This window comes from Artemia franciscana, chromosome 17 (genome assembly GCF_032884065.1).
Source record: "Artemia franciscana chromosome 17, ASM3288406v1, whole genome shotgun sequence".
In the NCBI taxonomy this organism is placed as follows: Eukaryota; Metazoa; Arthropoda; class Branchiopoda; order Anostraca; family Artemiidae; genus Artemia; species Artemia franciscana.
The window spans coordinates 43,512,541-43,535,459 of NC_088879.1; the positions used below are offsets into that span (position 1 = coordinate 43,512,541).

The window sequence follows — 22,919 nt, forward strand, 5'->3', positions numbered from 1 at the left end:
ACAGTCCGAGAATCATTACTTCGGGCAAGTTCAACCAAAGCCGAAGAAAAAAAACACGAAAGGAGGCTTTCTTCAGGTAAAGACAAATCAAGAGTTGTTTTTGATCCTATTCTTGCTTTTTAGGCGGCTAACCTAAAAGATTTTTTTTTGTTACATGTTCATTGGTAATGTAATTGTATTGGTTTTTGTGACGTAATCTGTTAAGTCTTTTTAATTAAGTTTGCATACAAAGCTTTGAAGGTGTTCTCCCCCAAATCTCTATTTAAACAATATTATTATCTAACTTAAGTTTAATATCTACTGCCTCACGAACAACTTGCTTAATACCCAATACACAACTAATGAGGGAGGCGTGCTCAAAAAGTATCAAATTGCTGGGGTTTTCAAAAATGTGGCTACTTAAAAAGCAGTGATAAACTAGATTTTACTATATACAGGAAGCTCACACATAACGATAAATATCTTCATTTTCAGTCCAATCACCACCACACAAGTTAAAAAAGAGTGAATTTTCTAGTTGATTGTGTCTTAAACAATTGCTTTGAGTCTTTTATTACATCAGAATTAAATTTTGTTCGAGATTAATTTAAAAAAAAAACTTTCCGAAAAAGAAGTTTTCCAAAGAAAAGTAAAGGCTGTATGAAACTTAAAATCAGAAGAAAAAGAAACCTACAGTAACTCAAATTCAAAACAACCAGAAATTACCCTTAAAGAATAAATGAAATCCAAAACGAACAGAAGTTAAATAAACAGATCATAGAAAAAAACATAAAACATGTCCTAATATAAATGAATAAATGAATAAAACGAGTAAAGCTTAAGTTGAGTATACAAATCAAGATTAAAACGAACAGAAATATTTTGCTACGCCGAATTTAAAGCTTTGACGCCTCTCAGCTCAAACGCTTTTGCCGCTCCGTTTTTGCGAGATTTTTGGGGAGACCCCAAAACTTCGGGAATAGTGAAAGCCGCAGGGTCTAGTGGGAACTACTGGTAAATCCTGGTCTGATTTCACCTGCAATTTTCAGTTTATTTTCAATGTTGTAATAAGAACAAAAGAAAATATTTGTAATACAATTTCTTTCAGTAAAGCGCCAAATACGCAGTAGGCCTTCTAATTTTGGTAAACTAATTTTGCAGAATTTTATAGCCACTTAAGTAAGTTAAGTCCACTTAAGTCCGTTGATTTTTAAATTCCAATGGAATAGTTGTGGGCATCAAGGCATGGCCAATTGTAGAAAAAGCCAAGACAGATAGTCCAATTGAGTGAGAAGAAAAACTTGGCATTAATTCCCCCTTATAGGGATTGTATAAAAGGGAGGTTAGTTCATTTGTTTATAGATATGTCTATCTATTAACCGTCCATGCATCGTCATTGCTGAGGCAGTTTCTTTCAGAGGCTTCACTGTTAAGTGAATCACGCCCGGATTTGCAAAATATATTGAAAAGCAAGATAATTAGTTTATTTAAGTCAGAGAATGATACTTTTACCGTTTGGGAAATGGGCAGTAGCCATACTCCTGTTTGTAGTGAAGACACCATTCTTTAGAAGTACATAACCCAATTCTTTCGGGTAGAATTCGGAAAAAACTTTCAGAAAGTTTTTTAATTAATTTTTGTTTATTTTTTGATTGGAAAAAGTTTCAAGTTTAAAAAAGAGACAATATTTTTTCAACATCAAACTGTCATCAAAGTATCAAAACTAGTAACAAAGTAACAATGTCAAAGTATCAAAGTAAAGAAAGAATGAAAGTTAACAAGGTATCAAAGTAAATAAAGTGCCAAAGTAACAATAAGCAGCTTGCACGACTTACAGCCTTTGCACCGTGAATCACTTCACCGTGAAGCCCTTCACCGTGAATTCACTATGTGGTACAATGTATACAAATATGTATACAAATCACTACGACATAAATCACTAAATCCAAGTATCAAAGTAAACAAAGTATCAGAGTAACAAAAATTATGTTCCGTAACTCAGAGCCATTACCCCAAGGCTGGGGGTGGGGTTCAATCCTGGAACCATAGTTATTTGGCCTTTGAATTATTTTGAACAAAATGGCTATCTCCAAATTTAGACCGGATGCCCTTTGGGAAATTGGAGAGTGGAGAAGTTGGCCATTGACCACCTATGACTCTTAAAAAAGAACTAGAATTTTCGATTTCCGATGAGATGAGCCCCCTCCAAAGTTAATAAGACCACCCCTTCCACAGAACCTCATATTCTAATAATGAACAACTTACATAAGTTACAATCCTTGCCCCGGGGGCTAGGGAAAATTTCTCATTAGACTATTTTGAACAAAATGGCTATTTAAAAATTTTGATAAGATGCATTTGGAGAAAAAACGCACAATAAGGGGAGGGGTTTGATACCTTTTGATTACTTTCGATTCTTAAGAAATTACAACTTACATAAGCTACAATTCTTGTCTCGAGTGTTATGGGGGATTTCTCAACCCCTAATTTATAGTAATTTGAATTTGGAACTATTTTGAACAAAACGTCTATCTCAAAATTTTTATCGGATGCATTTGGGGAAAAGACTTGGGGGGTGGGTAGATGGCCTCTGATCACTTTTGATGATTCTAACAAAGGTAACTAGAACTTTCAATTTCCAATCAAACGAGCCATCTCCGAATTTTTGTATGACCACCCCTTACATATAACCTTATATGCCCTCGGGGCATAGCTTACAGCACTTGCGCCCGGGCTCTGGGGGATGTGTTGATCCCCAGAGTCTTTGTTATTTGACCTTTAAACTACTTTGAACAAAAAAGCTATCTCAAAATTGGGGGGAGGGGGGTATTTTGACAACGAAGTTCTTGTTACTTTATCGTTGCTTTATTTCAAACAGACTGGGCATCTCAAAATTTTCAGTTGATGCATTTGGAGGAAAGAGGGTGATTTTTTATAATCGACTCATAAGAAGGTAACTAGAACTTTCAATTTACAATAAAATGAGCTACCTTCGAAGTTTAAACGACCACATCTTACATAATAACCTTATATGCCTCCGGCGCATATAAACACTTGCCCCTGGGCTCTGGGGGGTTGTGTCGATCCCGGAGATTTTGTTATCTGATTTTTAAAACTAGTTTAAAAAAGTAGCTTTCTCAAAATTTGTATACGACAGATTTGGGGAAAAAGGGCTAGAGGGAGGTTAATTGCGTTTGGATCTCTTTTGAATCTTAAAAAGAGAGCTAGAACTTCCAAATCAAATGAGCCACATTAAAAGTTAATACGACCACTCCTTACATAAAAACCTTATGCGCCTTCGGGCATAAATTAAAACACGTGCCCTCTGACTCTGGGGGGTTGTGTCGACCCCGGAGTGTTTGTTATTTGATGTTTGAACTATTTAAAAATGGCTATGTTGAAATTTAAAAGAACCATATATGCCCCCAGAACATACCTTACAACGCCTGCCCCTGGGCCCTGGGGAGTTGTGTCGACACCGGAGTTTTCTTATCTGACCTTATCTGAACTATTTTTTAACAAAAAGGCTATCTTAAAATTTTAATCAGATAGCTTTTGGAAAAATGGGCGTAGTGTGAGGGGGGAGGGCTGACTGCTCTCCAATCACTTTAAGTCTTTAAAAGGGCCCTAGAACTTCTGATTTCGAATGGAATGTGCCCCTTTCGAAGTTTATATGACGACCCCTTCCATATGAAGTGCCTCTGGAAAAAAACAAGCATTGCAGCCTGATATAGTTTTCTAACAGTTCATGTTAACGAACTGTAAGTAATGAGCGACTCGCCTCAATAGTAACCTAAACTCTAGGACTCAGAACTTTGTCATCAAAAGATGCATCAAAATAATCGAATTATTATAGTGATTCCAAACATACAAGATTCATCAAGTTTAGCGTTACCCATCAAATGCTACGAGCCTGAGAAAATCTGCCTGATGTTCAAAAAGGGGGGGAAAGACCCGATAAAAATCAACGAATCTCAATGAAAATCTCACCATCAGATTCAAAGAATCAGAGAACTCTACTGTAGGATCACAGATGCGTGTTTTTTTTTTTTTTTTTTTTTTTTTTTTTTTTTTTTTTTTTTTTTTTTTTTTTTTTTTTTATTCCACCATCCCCAGGAGCGATCGTATCAAACTAATTGTCCTGGAAGATCGAGAAAGGGTTCATTTTAACAAAAATTAAAAGTTCTAGTGTCCTGTCTATGTGACCAAAAACATCTGAGGACAACTAGCTCCCTCCCACGCCTGTTCCTCCAATGTCTTCCGACCGCAATTTTGAGATAACCATTTTGTTCAACATAGTAGAAATATCCAAAATGACTATCCCTTTAGGGGTAAGATAACCCCCCACTGTCCATGGGAAAAGGGCTGTCAGTTCTGAAATTTGCCATTATCTGCGTATAGTATGTGTTAAGGAAGTACACTGATATGTTTCGGAGGGGGAGGGGGAGGAATAGTGCTTGGAGTGGGTTTCCTTAGAGAGGAAAATTCCCGGGGATGAACTTTTCAGGGGGAATTTTACCCTGGGGGGATTTGACAGAATACCTATACAAAATTCCTTTTGTCATAATTTCTTTTTGGCAACTCAATTTTGCGTGTGGAAATGTTCTGGAGAAATTGTCCTTTGAAATTTTCAGCAGGTTTGGATTTCCAGGAAAGGATTCCACAAAAGGCGGGATTTCCGGAGTGATCGAAAAAACGATTAGAAATTTAAGTCTTCAAAATGAAGGCATACTTTCAGGCTGAATCGTCCGCAAGAGATCATACGGAATGGGGAAAGGGATTTTTAGCGAGGAGGGCTGTATGGAGGGGGATTTGACGTGGGATGAACATATAGAGGGGTTTCCCTTAAGGGGAGGGAATTTTGCACTGAGGGTGTGCCAGATTTACCGTTATTATTTGAAACACAATTAGAAATTAAATAAAATACACCAAGTTTTTCAACTGAAAATAAGGAGCAGTAATCAAACTCAACACTAACAGAAATTATTCTAAATATGAAAGAGTTGCCCCTCCTCAATGGTATGCTGTTTATGCTAAAGTTTGATTTTATAGCTTCATTTTTCAAGAACGACTCTTGAAAGACAAAGGCCTTTTAATTAGAATAGGAAGCTTTTTAGAAGCGCTAAAAACTTCACCAGTTGAAGAAAGGAAGAAACAGATGAGTCAGGCAATGAAGCAAAATGGTCGTTACTTTTCCCCAGTGTTTGGGGTATTGGAAAGACCGTTTTTTTTTTTTCGTGGGCAAATTGAAAGAATTGGTAGGTTTAATCAAATAATTTTGTAGGGGAATGTTATATTGACAAAAATAACTAGAATGAGTAATGTAGAAGGATTTGGTGGATTTTTTTAACTAGTGAGGACAGGACTGAATAGGAGCGCTAACACAAAAATTTAGGCGGCAAGGATTTTTTTTGTTTTTTTTTTTTAAATTCATTTTTAAAATCTGGTAGGAGGAATGGAATTTTCATTTATTTTAATATGAATAACAAAATGGTACTTGCAAAGTCTAAAGGGGTGAGGAAGGGCTAGTCATAAAATAAAAGAGACAAGTGTTGTCTTCCAATTAGACCTTGGGGCCGGAACGTAGAAGTCTTTTTTCTTTAGAATTATGGTGGGTTGTATTTACACATTTATGCGTTAGATATGAAGTGTTGTCACGTATCGGTGTTTTTTTTTCCGTCATGACTTGTTGAATTTTGCACAAATTATTATTAGATTATTATCTAGGAATGAAAATCGAAAATTTGTCGGAATATATGTCCTGTATACATTACTACACTGTTCGTCCGATCGCCAAGGAACTTTAGGAAGTTGTCAAATTCACTCTTGGCATGGTTTTAAGCATAAAATCCCCCTCCCAAACCACTCTTAGAAATGTTTGCGCTTACTGAAAGTACAAACCCCTGAACACAAATACTTGACAATTACTTCCGTCGACATTTTTCAGATTTTTTAGATATCAATTATCCAGACTAATTTTTTAAATATTTTAAATTTAAAGATACGATTGTTATTTTATACACAAGAAAAATTTCCAGGAGGGAATTGCTAGGGAAATTTTACGGGGAAACTTTTCCGCGGGGGAGAATTCTTCGGTTGAATTTTCCACAGAGGGAATTTTCAGTGCTGTAAGAATTTTTCAAATACTTTTAAATCTAAAAATTTGATCGTGTTAATACATGGGGGAATTTTCCGTGTAAGAAAATTTTCTACGATGGGGAAATTTTTTTCCCAGGGAAGGATTTTCTGTGGGGGCATTCCTGCGGCAATATTTTCCGGGGGGATTTTTCTTAAATTTTCTGTTCTTTGGAGATCCCAGCATCACGCGAGGAGTGAGCTAGTTAACAAAAAAGAAGAACTACTTGTCTGCGAAGGAGCAAAAAAAAAAACACCCGGAGATATTTAATCAAGTCTATAATCTACACTGTCATCAACGCTGTCCCAGCAAAAAAAAACCTAAATTATTTATAGTGACAAGCCAGCATGAAGAAGAGATTTGCATATGACAACTGTGTAACAAGTGTCAACATTAAAACTGGTGATGTTGACACTTAAGGAAAAAATGGCTTTATTAATATTCTACCCTTGTAGCTAATTTTACCTAATTCCATGAGTCAACACAACTGTACAAAAAAACTGTCAATCCATATGAGAGTTACATATGATATCTCCATCTAATGAAGCTATTTTACTGTTCTATCATTTTCTTCTAATAGTTTTTTCTAATCATTTTTGATAATAATTTTTTCTAAATTTCTATCATTTCATAACTGAGGACAGAGGCATCAATTCACGAAAATGTAGAGAGGGGTAAATTTTCTTTCATTTATTTTGTCAAATGAAGAGACGAAGAAGCATGAGTACAAATCAAAGGGGGAGGGGGGTTCTCTTATTTTTTTAAAATGAAAATACGGAAAAGTTATCTTTCTAAAATCTAGAAGGTATTTTCAAAACCTGATCCAACCCTGCTACCCCTCCCAATCAGCACCTCTGTTTGAGGAAGGGGTGACAAAGATTATCAACCGTATCAGATCAAATAAAACTAAAGTACAGCAAATTATATTTTACAAAAAAAAATATAGTAAAAAGGTCCTTATTTCATGTAAAACCTTGAAGTATTGCATAAAAACTTAATTCTGCTCTTTCGTGTGCTTAATCTAACTATTTACATCTCAAAGTCAATCGTTATTAGTTTTACTGATAATTTAATCAAAAAATATTCTTTTCTCAGAAAAGCCAATCGATTAATGTCCAACATGAAAATCCTTAGGAAAAAGTTCAGGTAAAAGCAAAAAGCGCTATCGAAACTTGAAGCGAAGGGAATTTATCCTAAGTGTTGGTGAGCTTGCCGGAGTGGCGACATCTGAGAGGCAGGGGGATGAGGAAAGACATTTACCCCCTAGATTTTGCTTGTCTCATGTATTTGAAAAATACTTTTTTTTGGTTGTTCTATTGAAAATGTCTTTTTGATATTTTCACTGAAAAAAATTAAAAAAAAACAACAAAATTACCCACTGATTCCCTCCCCCTACATTGTTGTGAATTGACACCATTCATCCTCAGCTCCCGCAATACACTAAAATTTAACCTGGTTTCTGTTCCTGAAACCATTTCAAAGTCCGGCAAACCTAGTCAGCTTGCAATTGAAGAAATTCACCGATTCCCTTTCAAAATATCACAACAGAAAACTGTATTGATTTAACCCGAGGGGGTACCCACTTCCCGCCACCCGGTGCACATCTCTGAGCTCCACAAGTATCGGACACTTTTCCACGCTTGGCACAGTCCCCAAAACGCTCGGGATGGCTCCGCCACACTGAGCGCGAGCCACCTGGTGTACATGATCTCCAAGGGTAGTCAGCCCCTCCCTTAAAACCAAAGGAGCCACATAAGGTCTTTCAAGTATTTGATAAAAATCTAAGCTTTAGCATAAACAGCTGGGGGTACAGTCGCCTTTGTACACAGTAAATTTTGGTTTAGGTTATTTCTTTAACAATGTTCTTTGCTTTTGTTTGAAAAAAAAAAATTCTTTTCACAAGGGAAACACATGCTTAGATCTCAGGCAAGTATTAATAAGTTGAAGAATGAAATGGAAAGCCAAGTATCGAACGGATGTAAAATCCGTTCCCAGTCTTCCGTTTAGTACATATTAAATGATAAAAACAATTTTTTCTTCTAGAAGTAAGCAGCTGTATTAAAAATTAGAACAAATAGAAATTATTAAGTAATTGGGGGGGGGTACCCCTCCTCAATACCTTGTTCTTCGTGCTAAAGTTTTTTTCTTTTTTAAGTATTTAAAAATGTTTTTTGTTGTTCTAGTTAAACGGCCCTTGTGTTTCAGGAGTTGCTCTTAAAGAATTTGAATACAAGTCAAACTTTAGCGTAAAGAGTGAGGTATTGAGGTGGGTGCAGCCATCCTCACTACTCTCCATAAAATAATACTCTCCATAAAAAATTCCCTGCTCCCAACGGAAAATCCCTCCATGGAAGGTTTCTCCCATTTAAACTACCCCCCGCCAGAAAAACGTCACCCGCCCACAGACAATTAAACTCTCAGAAAATTTTTCTTGCGGGCGATTCCACCTGAAAATGTTTGGCATATTTTCATTTGAAAACTTGATTTAATTTCTTATGTTTTTCAAATCATATCGGAAACCCCACTCCGTGAAAAATTCTTCCTGCAACCCCCCCCCCCCCTCCCACTCCCTAGTAGAACGTTGCTCCTGCAGAAAATTTTCCCCTTGAAAATTTATCCCGCGGATTACTTCTCCATGGAAAATTTCTCCCGTGGAAAATCCCCTATACTGAAAGATCCTCTAAACAATTTCAAACCGGTGAAAGTAAAAGTTTCCCCAGAAAATTGCCCTTAATATCTTCGCATGCAAAATTGATTCGGGAAAGAGAAAGTAAGACAAATGAAAAGAATTTTTTAGAGAAATTCTGGAAAATTCCCCCAGTGTAGAATTTCCCCCGGAAAATACACTACTGGAAAACTCCCTTCCCACGGAAAATTTTCCCCACGTAAGATCTCCCAGCAGAAAATCACCACCCCCCTGAAAAATGTGTGCATACTTTCCAATAACAAATACTACACGTAAGCAATGGGGTAGTTTCATGAATTTCACACTTATCTCCAGGGGCTGTGGGGGGGGGTCATGTGTTCTTCAAAGGCATATTTTTCAAAACTTTGATCGGACGTCTTTAGAAAAAAGGGGCCGTCCTGTGGTGGCGCAGTGGATTTGACCTTAGCTTGGTAATACGGGACCCAGAGATCGAATCACGCTGCAGTAATACACTGCAGGGCCGACGCAGGGACCTTAGTAGTCAAGAAGCGTCATTAATTCTTAAATAAAAAATGAAAGAAAAAAGGGGCCTAGGAGGAGGACTAGTTGCCCTCCAATCTGTTTGGTCGCTTAAAAGGGGGTCTAGAACTTCTAATTATCGTTCGAATGAGCCATCTCCCGATATTCTTGGACTACTGGTGTGATATGATCACCTATTCGGAAAAAATAACAAAACAAACAAATAACCATGCATCTTTTTTCTGGTGAAAAATACGGAATTCCACATTTTTGCGGATGGAAGCTTGAAAACCCTAGAGCAAGGTTCTCTGATATGCTGAATCTGATGGTGTGATTTTCATTAAGATTCCTTGATTTTTACAGGTAGTTTTCTCCTTTTTCGAAAATCTGGTAAGGTTTTTCAGGCTCATACCTTTTCAATATAACTTAAAGAATCTTAAATGGGAATCAGCATAATATTCCAATTCTTCATTGCCAAGAACTGTTTGATATAAGAGCACCAGTCTGTTCTTCTACAGGTTGTACACTCCTCCAAAGCCCTGTCACTACATTCTGTATGGCATACTTGACGAGGCATGCACCAAATGGTGTACATGGTTGAAGACAGTGGGTAGTCCCTAAATTATGGTTTATTAAAAAGGATGGCTTTATTATGCAAACATTTGCTATAGTGTTCGACAATGCTTCAGTAAAAACCATTATGAATTTGTTGTTTTCCTATCTCCCAATGCTCTTGACTTTATTGATCAATAAAACCAACTGGGTTGCGTGTTCTGGCCGAATAATTTTTTTTTTTATTGCCGTTCAAAAGAATAACTTAAGCATAATAATCAAAATCAAATGGTTATATTTAATAATTGTATAAGCTTATGAATCATTTTTCCGGTCAAAAAGAAAAATTCCTGTTTTTACTGTAGTAGTAGGGGGGGGGGGGGGGTCTTAAAACTTTCTAAACTAGAAGCCATATCATGAGGAAACAATTGTATTTTAGGAGAGGCCTAAATATTTTTTAGAGACCTAAGTAAAGGGGTTATCCGAGGCACTCAAAAGGGGATGGGGATGGTGGCAAATAAATGAAGGCAAAAAACGAAAATGGAACTAAATGGTGTGATCCAAGGTTGAAACAGCTGTGTTTTCCCTTCTCTGGCAAAATGGTTCACACAAAACAAAAGCACCGTTCTGTATTCAGAGCTGTTCCTAGGGTTGGTGGCTCCCAATGAAAAATTAATTACAGCACCCCTCCCGACTCAAATATAAGCAAAATCTTCCGAATCAAAGTGAAAAATTGTTCGCAGTGGACAACCCCCCAGCCCTGAAGGCAGCTTACCCCGTTGCCTACCCCCTTTTGAACGGCTCTGTCTGTATTGTAGTGTTAATTATCCTTCATCGTAGATTCTATTTAATACTTTTTCCAAAAATTATATAGATATGACAGGGACGTCATATTGTTTTGGGGGATAAGGGAAGCACAACTCTTAGGGCCACAAAATATGAGAATAATACATAAGTTATAAGAAAACTTCATAAGAATATCGTGGCAATCTCGAAATACCAGGGAGGATGGAAAGTGTCCTCTATGTACTTGCCTAAGATACTGTGTCTATGCAAACATTAAAAGATCACATACCTCTCCATCTTCAAGGGGGTGTATCTTGGAGAATTCAGATGTGCAAGTGACCTCTGTATCAGATGAAAAGGCACCCTGTGCACTTTTTGGCTCGATGCCATATCTAGAGAGAATATTGAACTTAATACACAGGTAACACAGACAGGTAACATAGACAGTCGGAAAGTGAATATTCCTAAAAGACTAAACATATACACTGGTCAAGAAGCAAGGGGGTTCGCCCTTTTGAGGACACAGATAGAATTGAAAATGAGGTTAATAGCCTAATTTTTAAAGCCATATCCCCAGCCATTACTACTGGGCTCAAGTCTATGTAGGAATAAAAGAAAAAAAGGAGATAATATGTGAAATGGCACAGTTAAATGAAAGTAAAATGGCAGTTAGTCAAGTTTATATCGATGGAAATTCACGACCGAAACAATACTAGATATACACAAGAGCACATATGTTTAAGATATAAAAATATATGATATAAAACATAAAATCCATCCTTAAAATAAATGGCTCAAAGCTGCCCAGAGCCAGAATTTTTTTTTATTAACTATGATATTAGCAGATGACGTATATAATGAAGTGAAAAAAAAGTGTATAGCAAAACATAATGTAAATAATACGCAATACATAGTAAACAATAAATAAGTTAAAGGAAAATTATTTATATTATTTATTAAATATATTTATGGGATATGTCCCCCTTGCAACAGCCAGGAATCGAACCGCAGCACCCAAACGCTGCTTTATCCACTCAGCCGCCACAGGGGTATAATGAAGTTAAATGTTATTTGCATACAAAATGCAAATATGATAGATTAAATATTGAATGAAATAAATTCATACATTAAAGAATAAGACAGTTAAAGAACATATTTAGAAAATCAGTGAATAAAGCTGTTTTTACACTTATAGGATTTTACTAAAATATTTTCAACTAAAGCGGGAGAAGATTTCACTTTTTTTGGAAATGGGCTTTTGGGATTGTACGGATTAGTGAATATTACTTATACATATACATATACATATGGATACATATATGGATATGTATATTGCCAGCTGCTCGAAATATCTAGCGTAAAATGAATATCTGAAAAGCATTTTAAGCATGCTCACTGTAATTTCCTTCAAGTCTAAGATTGACAGGCTACTATTTCTTTCTTTTTAGCGTTTTCACTCAGCAATAACCATAAGCCTTTATGACCCAGAAGAATTTAGCTTCGACAGGAGCGAAACTGAGGAAAGATTCCGCTCGAGATACGAAAAATTTATTTTCTATGTTATTTACTAAAAAATTTTGACGTAAGGTTTCAGTCCGATCTGAGTCATTTCGAAATATGAATTAAACCGAATCCAAGCTTTGCTAAACTCGATTTAAGCTTGAATTTTGTTCACAGTGGGGCTAAAAGAGGGGGGGAGGGGAGAGCCTGTAAAAATCTATTGTTTCAACCCCTAAATTTTGAAAAGTACAATTTTTGGGGATATTTTCACTGCAAAATGTCTGGTTTTTGTTTTTTTTTCTTTGAGAAATAACAAATTTGTCAATCATAAAAATATATCACATTTCCCCCCCCTCCCGAAATAAACCCTATATTTAAGCTACCGTTTGCTTGACTCGACCAAAGACATAAAATTTAAGGCAAGTTACATGTCATGTTACGATAAAAAATCATACGATAGATGGCACTCGATCCGAAAATTTGATTCAAGTTCACTGTACGCAAGACCATCCCTAAATTGGGTTGCAAGAATCCTATGAAAAAGGTTCTTTTAAACTACACCATTGCAGAGAAACAACAATAAAATTGATTTTTTTTTTTTTTTTTATGCTATCCACTTTATATGGAAAATCATACTTCTGCCTACATAATGCATAGTTGTCAATTTAAGTGAGCCACACAAAGAAAGGAGTTCCATCTGATCAATTAGATAAACCGTCAACACTCAGGGTTATACCTTGATGGGGACAAAGGCGAAGTTTGAGCCCTGATTACTAGTATTGGGATATTGCATAAAATATGCGCACTTTGTTTATTTAATGACTAAAAAATTGAAGGGACTCATTCTATATAACTGAACCCCTCTAATGAAAATGACTTGTTCATACCCCCCTAAAAATACGACCATCCTCCTTTCGACACAGGAACTATATTTGCATAAAGAAAAGCATTCAAAAATGTTGGTACTACTGACCCGAGATTATTAAAATACATATTATTTCATATATTTTCCAGATCCACCTACGATCTATCCAGAAAATTCAAATGATATTGAGGTAACAGATGCCCTTTTAGGACATTCACCAGCACAATCCAAGTACATATTCTAACCCCTCTTCTCCCCAAAGGTCACAGACATTTGCACAAATCATAAAAGTTCTTCAAAGTGCAATGTTTTAAGCATGAACATGTATACTATTTATTTAGGGTAGTCGATATTCCGTTGGGAGAGGATAATTTAAACCAATTCTATTTGAAAATATGAAGAGCTAAAAGCCAAATAGGGAAACGTCAATTTTTAGAAGATTAAGGGCGTGATTTCATTTAAAATCTCTGTAGAAAACTTCCAGCCTTACTCTGGCAAGGCCCTTGTAGGCCTTACCAGATAAATAAATTGGAGTTTCCCATTTCTGGACAGTGGCTTTTAAGACTGCACTATGTAAGATCTATTTTCCATATAATTCACTTATTTTTTGGCCTTAATCGAAGTTGTGCTACTCCCCCCACCCACTGAAAAAACAGAATCACTCGTGAAGTGCCTTTTCTAATTACCTAGATATGCACTCTTCATCTGTGATTGCATAGTACTGCCAAGGTTTGTAGTTAACGTCATCCAGCGATCTTTCTAGAATCCAATTCCCCGGTCTAGGGGATATTGCAGACTTGACAATGATGTAAGCAACTTGAAATACCTAAAAAAAATTATAAGATAATAAAATAAAAAGTAAAAGTACATAGACAACATTAAGATAAACATATACATATCCAATATCCAACGGAAATATACACATCCAAGGTGCTTAGGTCCATGGCCTACTGTAAAGATAAAAATATACACAATTTAAAGTGCGAACAGGCATATATGTCAGATAGATATTTAAGGCTTTTGAAATACCTCCGGAAATTCTTTCTTGCGATTATTAGGAATTTTCCAAATAAATTCTTATAAAAAGTAAAAACATGGTACTAGGCTTCTTCTTTACAGTTCCTGTAAGCGGTACTAATCTCCGTTTCATAAGCCATGAAGTGGATTGGGAGCTGGAGACCAGCCATCATGTACTTTCGCACACCCTTCCTGTATATCTTCCCCAGATATCTCCAGGTACCCATATAGAGCTGGTATGACTCTGGACCAGCTTGCAGAGTTACGCCACTGACCCCTGTTCGAAACCAAACAGCCAGCGACAGCAGGACTCTAAACGCTGTCCTCACGGACACGCGATTAATTGTTATATTTCCGTTAATTTGGGCACAACGAAACAGGTTTCATGCTTTGTTTGTATAAAGCAGTCCAAAAATCTGCCAGGCAATCCTGGCCTCTTCAAGAACTAGGGACAAAACAAATTATTTTTTAACATGCCTTAAAAGTAATAGCAAACTTCGTTTGTTGTAACAGGCAACACAATACAACTGAAACACACAGATGGATTGTAGCAAAAAATTGCGTTCTTCTTATAGGCTTATTTCTTCATACAGGAGAACTAATAGTGTATAAGTATGACTTTTCGTTCTTCGTATTGGCATAAATTATCATACAGGAAAACCAATTAGGTGAAACTTACTTGTTTTTTTTTTTGCTTAAAATTTTGCAAAGAATGTTTTAAGCCAATTAGGTTTGAATAAGGCTCTTTTCATATATAAGTTTCTTGAGTATTTATCACTCCAAAGAAACGGTCCGAAAGGCTCAAAAGAATATGTTTCAAATATAATCCGATGAGACTTTCATAAGTCTTAAGACAAAATGGAAAAACTTTTTGATTCTATTTCTCTTTGGGTCCAGTGGCGGACGAAAAGCCCTGGTGAGGGGGGCAATTTCTTTGTGATTTCTTTTTTTTACTTCAAATACCAGAAAAAGACATTTTCAATGAAATTAACAACCTCAAAAGGATTTTTAAAACATGAGGGAGAATGAAAATGCCCCCTAGCCTGCTAATTGACACCCCGGTTTTGGTCTTGGTTCTGTAATCTTTTGGCAGTCCACTTGGCCTTTTCTAAGACGAAAAATAAACCAAAAAGAAACATAAATGTGACTCTACAAAGAAAATGCATCTAAGCAGACCCTCGGCCAAAAAACAAAACAAAAAAATAGTTGAGTTAAATCTTAAATACAAGGTTTTTCAAAAAGTAACTTTCAATTGTTGAAAAAAAACAAAACTAAAAAATACCCTACTAAAAGGAAAGAATGCACATTATATTCATCTGAAAACTATTTTGTTGTTGTCATTGTTGAAAGAGAGAGAAAAAAAAAAAACTCTTACAGTAGCTCTAGGTAAAGGCTCACTTGACTTGGTTTTAGGTTTTAAAAGTATATTTTTCATTTAAATTAGACACCGCTCAGCTTCAGCTACAGTGGCGTCAATTCAAGAAACTATAGAGGGGAATTGTTTTTCAAAATCAAAGGGAGGGGAACTTTGCTGCTTATTCAGTTGTCCAGTAAAAATACATACAAATACGGGGTATTTCCCCTCCAACTGACTCCCTTCCAGAAGGTACTGTCAAAGGTACTACCTCCCTAAAGGTTCCAAGGGCAGCTAATGCTAATATTAAGTTAAATCAAAGTACTTTTATTATTCGCAACTACAATAAATTTTTCCATTATATATATAAATATATATATATATATATACAATATATATATATATATATATATATATATATATATATATATATATATATATATATATATATATATATATATATATATATATATATATATATATATATATATATATATATATATATATATATATATATATATATATATATATATATATATATATATATATATATATATATTGTATAATTGTAATTATAGACTTTTCTGACCCCCTTCAAAAAAAAACTTTTTGGGTGGGTATCAAAATATGCCCACAATTACAGTTATACTCTTCTAATTCCTAGGGATGGTAGATTAGAGGATATCCTTAGGGGAGAAGGGGAGTAAAAAATACAAAATGTGTCGGAAGTAGTCTTGGGGGGATTGTCTCCCCCCTCAGCACCTTGTAAATACTTTTGCACATGCATGTTCTTAATAGCTACAAGTTAATAACGAAAGAAAATATGGCTGACAAAAACAAAACCGAACCAAATACGGTATCAAAACAAAACTCATAACAAAGAGCTTAGAACAATGGGGATCCGCCCTTGGTTCAAATCTCAAGAAAGGTATGTTAAAACTATCGTATTTTATGCATCATATAAAATTCTTAACGAAATGGGTTGTACGGAGGAATCCCAAAATGACTACGAAGCGGTATAAGCTATTCAGCAAAATTAAGTGTCATAGTCATGTTGTATCTCAACTGCCGTTTGCAGTTAAGGTATCCCGCCCAAACGAATCTATGGTTAATGAACCGACATTAGCCTGTAATTAAAGACCATTAGTTCAAAATGTTAAATAGTATCTGCATACCTATAAGCAAAGGGTTGCATACTTTCTCTGATGGTTGTAAACTTCTGATAGGTATAAATGATACGCATAGGGGGAGGGGCTGGTTGCCCGCCAATGACTTTTAAATCTTACTTTAAAAACTAGAACTTTCAATTTCAAATCAAATGACTTAAGTTTCTATGACAATTCCTTCTATACGAAGTGGTTTGGTGAAGAAATAATATATTTTGTTCACAGCGCTCTTTCCTTAGGCAATGCTATCACTCTGCCTAAGGATGCTAGTATCTAAAAAAGTTGATATCTGTAAATAGTTGTAAAACTTCGAGCCAATTCCTTTTTCATTCTTTTCCAACTTCTAGCACTGCTTTTTTCTGGTAAAAACAAGACGCTGAGTCTAAGTTCCAAGCAAGTGTCGTTTTTCCGTGCGCTTATCCATGCGTTTTTCCGTGCGCCCGAAGTTACTGACTCAGATCTTTTTTATAGTGACATAAACAGAGAGGAGAGGGGCGCCATGGCCCCTCTCAGGATTCAAAATTTTACCGAACCTATAGCACTTTTAATCCAAATTATCACGAAATTACAAAAACTGCGGTGTTTTCCTTGTGAAATATAATGATTTATTGAAATATAATGACATAATGAAATTGAAATAATGAAATATAATGATTTATATTGTGAAATATAATGTGAAATAATGATTCGAAATAAAATTCTTTTTGCAGCTCCTTTAACTTAATAACTTATCATAAATTGTTTATCAACCTAAAACATACACCCTACTTAAAAATAAGGCTACCAGCACAATATTTTATCAGAGGACAAGTTTCCTAGGGGCAATATTGAATCATACCTATTACTACTGCAAGAAAATCCTCTCAGCACCAAGCCGTCTGAGGGCAACACAACTACACTCTTCCTGCTTAAATCTTTCTTTAGGGCATCTTCCCACTACAATCGCAGGCGGCCTGCTTTTCATTTAACCCTAAACGGCTGGTCGAAAAGGACAATCTTGGGCAATCTGTCAGCCTTCATCCGCAGAACGTGCCCTGTTCTGAATTGAATCATTGGGTGTGATCGTAATAAATTAAAGCGTTTTAAAGGCGTTAATAGAGAATAAAAATTAATTAAAATGAAAAAGACTTATTTTTGAAAATAATAAAAAGGGGACATTTATAAAGCGACCATGATCTCGAAGTGAAATTATTTATTTTCTTCTTTTTTAGCCAGTAGGATTGCCCATCCTTGTGTTGCCCATGAGTAGAACACCAAATATCTTATTCACCCGATAGACAGCTTGGAGTAACCTTTCAAGCAGTAGACTGAAAAATATCATTTAATTTTAATATCCAAAGTGTTTTAATTCATAAGCATTTAAGTTAATTTCAATTTGAAACATAATCAATTAAGATCATTGTAGCATATGTTTTGTTTCATGTTTTTTAAGATCTTTGAGTTCTAGCAGATTCCAAGCAGTTTTTTACCTCTATATTTGCTCTAACCTTCTTATGGTTTACAATGTTGCTCATAAGAGACAATTGTTAGGCCCCTTTACTTTTTCCAGTAATGATTAAAAAAGCTCAGTATAAAGTTTTTGAATAAACAGAAAATTGTTGAGGATTTAGTTGCCTTATGGATTATGCTAGAGAAATTTGAATATTGGTCCAGTAGATATCCTAAAACATATACTTAGTGAAACCACTTATAAGGGATGGGAAGTCAATCCTCAAAAGCCAACAATTTCAAAAATGATATAGTTTATTTTACTCGGCCTACTCTCCCCTGAAACACCTATAAACTGGGACAATTTCAAATGACCCGAAGAGGGAATGAAATAGTTATGCCATTATACGACATGTGAATGTCAAAATAGCTTTCCTCAAACTCTGTTAAAAGTTCAAGTGACCCTAAACTCAACATTAACATATATTGAATATACCTGCCCTCTGTTGGACCCTGTCCTCTAAGAAACTTGTCAAAATCTTAAAATTATAAAATTAAAAAGTTTAAATTTCTTTTAATGTAAATTAGTTGTTTTGACACTGATTAATAAACGATAATTATTTTCCATGTCAAAAATAAAAAGCACCAACGCTAAAAAGTAATATAACTCTCATGCAATAGATAGAGGGGATACTACTTCTGACACGTAAAGTCATAACAAAAATGAAAATTAATAATTTCTTAGGTTTTTTTGTTGTTTTTTTTAGAACCACCGAAAAAAAAATCTTTTTACCCCACGCCCCCAAAAATCCTTGATATGGCCCTGCTTATACGGTATACTCAAAGGAAGCATGAGCAGGACAATTTATATTAATTGACACATTGATTCTTCTTATCCAAACTGCCCGATAATCCTCCCTTTGATTGTAGACAAGCAAACGCTTTTGGCAATTATATTTAATGTTTGAAAACGTCTGATAGGACGTTTAGACATTGCACCGACTGAATCAACTTGTTTTAGTTTGCAACCCCATGTCAATATAAGGACAAGGATGGCTTAAAATAAGGATAACGCGGTCATATCTACCAACTGTTCAAGGGATTGGTGTATGGCACTTTTTTTCTGGATGTATGAGCACTCAATTGAGCATTTGGAAGATATTTAAAATGACTTTACTATAATTATGTTTTTTGTTCTTGTGGTCAACTAATAGCTGCTTTCCAGTGAAATTATAGGCTCTATGGCATTTAAAATTAGAACTTTCAATCCTCCAACATCTGCATTACTTTGATTTTTTCATGAGAGCTTTATTGTAAAGGTTAAAGCAAAACTACCATAATCCCATGTTATGTTTAAGTTTTTTCTTTTGGCAGGTAGGGGGACTTTCCTCACACTATTCCTCTGTTCAGCAATTCAGTCACTTTAGCAAACCCTGAACATACTAATTCGCCATATTTTAAGGGGAAATGTTGAGTATTTCTGAGATTTATATTTCTGAGACTCTTACCTAATTTCTAACCCATTTCTGAGATTTATAACCTACCCTGTCACCCTCAAACCTTGCAAAAGACTGACAAAGCTGACTAGTTAACAAACACATAGCCGCTTGGTTTATGTCTAAAATATTTGTTAAAAATCTTTATTTCAGAGTTTCACCGGTGAATGTCGACATTCACCAGATTTCGATTTTTCACGGTAATATCTACATATCATACCTTTTTTATTTTATTAATGTTTAATATGTTAACATTTATTTACGTATATTATTTTATATGTTTATTGCTGTGATATTAATGGTGGAATGACACGTAAAGCATTTTTTTAAATTAATATACATCAAGCAAAGTAAATGTTGTGTTTATAATTTAAAACTTTCCACAAAGTGTTTAATTCAGAACACAGGACAAAAAATTCATAGCCGAAGTCTCTAATGGCTTATAAAATACTAGCTAAAAATGGTTGTACATGAAAGCCAATTGGATTAAATTGGATTTACCAATTATAAATTTACCAATTATGAATTTACCAATTATAAATTTACCAATTATAAATTTACCAATTATGAATTTACCAACTATAAAGTGCTATTTTTATCATTTGCTTCAAATAGCGGCTTTTGGCCTCATAAACTGAGGGGACAAAGTCTACCACAGGAGTTTAAAAATATAAATAAAAGGAATTTAAGGTCAGATGTAAGAAAAACTTGGGGGTAAGGGGGGGGGGGTAAAAACTTTAGGGGGGGGGGTTAAACTTAGGGGCTGTAAACCATGCCCTGACCTAGAACCGCCACTGTTTAACTCGCCAATTGCCAATAACTGCATGTGAAAACCAGCACTTTTACCAACCGGAAATTGATATTTTTAACATTAGAATTGCAAACTATATTGCCTCAACATACTAATATTTATATTTTATGTAATAACAATCATTAATAATGATAAATATTGTTAGATATGAATACTATAACATACTGCATTTATATCAAACAGTTCGTGGTAACGAACTGTAGTAAGGAGCGAACCAGCTCAATGGTAAACGAAACTCTAAACAACGGAATTTTGATGCCAATGGACATATCAAAAGAATTGGATTTTTATGTTGATTTTAAATAAATAAGTTTCATCAAATTTAGTCTTACTCATCAAAAGTTACAAGCCTGAGAAAATTTGCCTTGTTTTGGAAAATATGGGGAAACACCCCCTAAAAGTAGAGGGCTCATTCTAACAGAAATTGAAACTTCTAGTGCCCTTTTTAAATGACCAAAAATATTGGAGGGTACCTAGGCCCCTTCCCACGCTCATTTTTCCCAAAGTCAACGGATCAAAATTTTGAGATAGCCATTTTGTTCAGCATAGTCCAAAAACATAATATATGTCTTTAGGGCTTACTTACTACCCTGCAGTCCCCAGGAGAGGGGATGGAGTACTTTAGGTCTTCCCTTGGAGTACTTGGGAGAAGACTGGATGGGAGAAGAGAAATTCCATGAAGGGGGCGCAGGATTTTCTAGCATAATTAAAAAAAAAAAAACAATGAAAAAATAAATTTTAAAAAGTTTTTTTCAACTGAGAGTAAGGACCAGCATTAAAACTTAAAACAAACAGAGGTTATTACACATATGGGGGGTCCATCTCTTCCTAAATAGCCCGTTATTTACGCTAAAGTATTTTTAGTAATTTCAACTATTTATTCTACAGCCTTTGTGATTCAGGGGTCAATCTTAAAGAATTGGGACAAAATTAAAACTTTAGTGTAAAGAGTGAGGTATTAAAAGGTACTAAAGAAAGAGGTATTAAGAGTGAGGCATTAACCCCCTCATATACATAATAGAAATATACGAATATAGAAGTTCGTTACGTAAGTTAATTTCTAAATTACGTATATTTTTTACTAATAAAAACGTTCGCTAAAAATTAAAAATTCTAGTTGCCTTTCTAAGTGACCGAAAAATTGGAGGGCAACTAGGCCTCCTCTCCCACCCTTTTTCTCAAAATCGTCTGATCAAAACAAAGAGAAAGCCATTTAGCAAAAATTGCGGAGAGCCAAAATAAAAACCTGCATTAATTCAAAAAAGTTCAGAAAAAAACAAGTTTTTTAACTGAAAGTAAGGAGCGACATTAAAACTTAAAACGTACAGAAATTACTCCGTGTATGAAAGGGGCTGTTCCTCCCTCAACGTCCCGTTCTTTACGCTAAAGTTATTTAATGTTTAATAAAGTAGAATCAAACAGTTCGTGATAACGAACTGTAGTAAGGAGCGACCCGGCTCAATAGTAACCGAAACTCTAAACAAGAGCTAAGAGCTCATATGGCACTTGTGACGAGGCGAGAAGAGCTAAGGCCAAGAGATCATATAGTATGAACTCTAACAAAATTCTATGAATCAATAAATTGATTTGATTATATATTAATAAATTGATTATTTGAAACTAAAAGGCTTAATGCCGGTCAAGATTTAAAATAAGAGCTCTGAGTCACAAAGTCCCTCTAAATATCAAAATTAATTAAGATCCGATCACCCACTCGTAAGTTATAAATACCTAACTTTTTCCAATTTTTCATCTCCCTTTTGCCCCCCAGATGGTCGAGTCTGGGAAAACAACTTTATCAAGCCAAATTGTGCAGCTCCCTGACACGCCTACCAATTTTCATCGCACTAGCACGTCCAGAAGCACCGAACTCGCCAAATCAATGAACCCCTCCCCCCAACTCCCCCAAAGAGAGCGAATCCAGTAAGATTCTGTCAATCACGTATCAAGAACATTTGTTTATTCTATCCATCAAAATTCATCCCGATTCCTCAATTTCCAAGATTTCCCCCTCCAACTCCCCCCCAATGTCAAAAGATCTGGTCGGGATTTGAAATAAGAGCTCTGAGACATGAATTCCTTCTAAAAATCAAATTTCATTACGATCCGATCATCTATACGTAAGATAAAAATACCCCAATTTTCATGTTTTCCAAGACTTCCGTTGTCCCCCTCCAACTCCCCCGAATGTCACAGGATCTGGTCGGAATTTGAAATTAGAACTTCAAAGTACAAGATCCTTCTAAATATCAAATTTCATTAAGATCTGGTCACCCTTTCATAAGTTACAAATACCTCAATTTTCAAAATTACCCCCCTCCCCAATTCCACCAAAGAGAGCAGATCCGGTCCAGTTATGTCAGTCACGTATCTCAGACAGGTTTCTATTCTTCCTATCCAGTTTCATCCTGATCTCACCGCTTTAAGTATTTTCTAAGATTTCCGGTCCCCCCAACTGCCCCCCCCCCCCAATTACGCTTGATCCGGTTGAGATTTAAAATAAGATATCTGTGTTACGATGTCCTTCTAAATATGAAGTTTCATGAAGATCCGATCACTCCCTCGTAAGTTAAAAATACGTCATTTTTTCTTATTTTTCAGAATTACCCCTCCCCCCCCCCAATTGAGCGGATCCGTTCCAATTATGTAAATCACGTATGCAA

General features: G+C 35.5%; 1 protein-coding gene across 2 annotated transcripts in view; it reads right to left on the minus strand.

The window, feature by feature from the left end:
- Positions 1 to 22,919, minus strand: part of LOC136038276 (laminin subunit alpha lam-3-like) — a 395,732-nt gene that overhangs the window by 271,569 nt on the left and 101,244 nt on the right. For both annotated transcript variants that reach the window (XM_065721399.1, XM_065721398.1), the window contains exons 5-6: positions 13,671 to 13,810; positions 10,909 to 11,011 (exon numbers count right to left, since the gene is read on the minus strand). In XM_065721399.1, the coding sequence (XP_065577471.1) occupies positions 10,909 to 11,011; positions 13,671 to 13,810 (243 nt within the window). The remainder of the gene's footprint in view (positions 1 to 10,908; positions 11,012 to 13,670; positions 13,811 to 22,919) is intronic.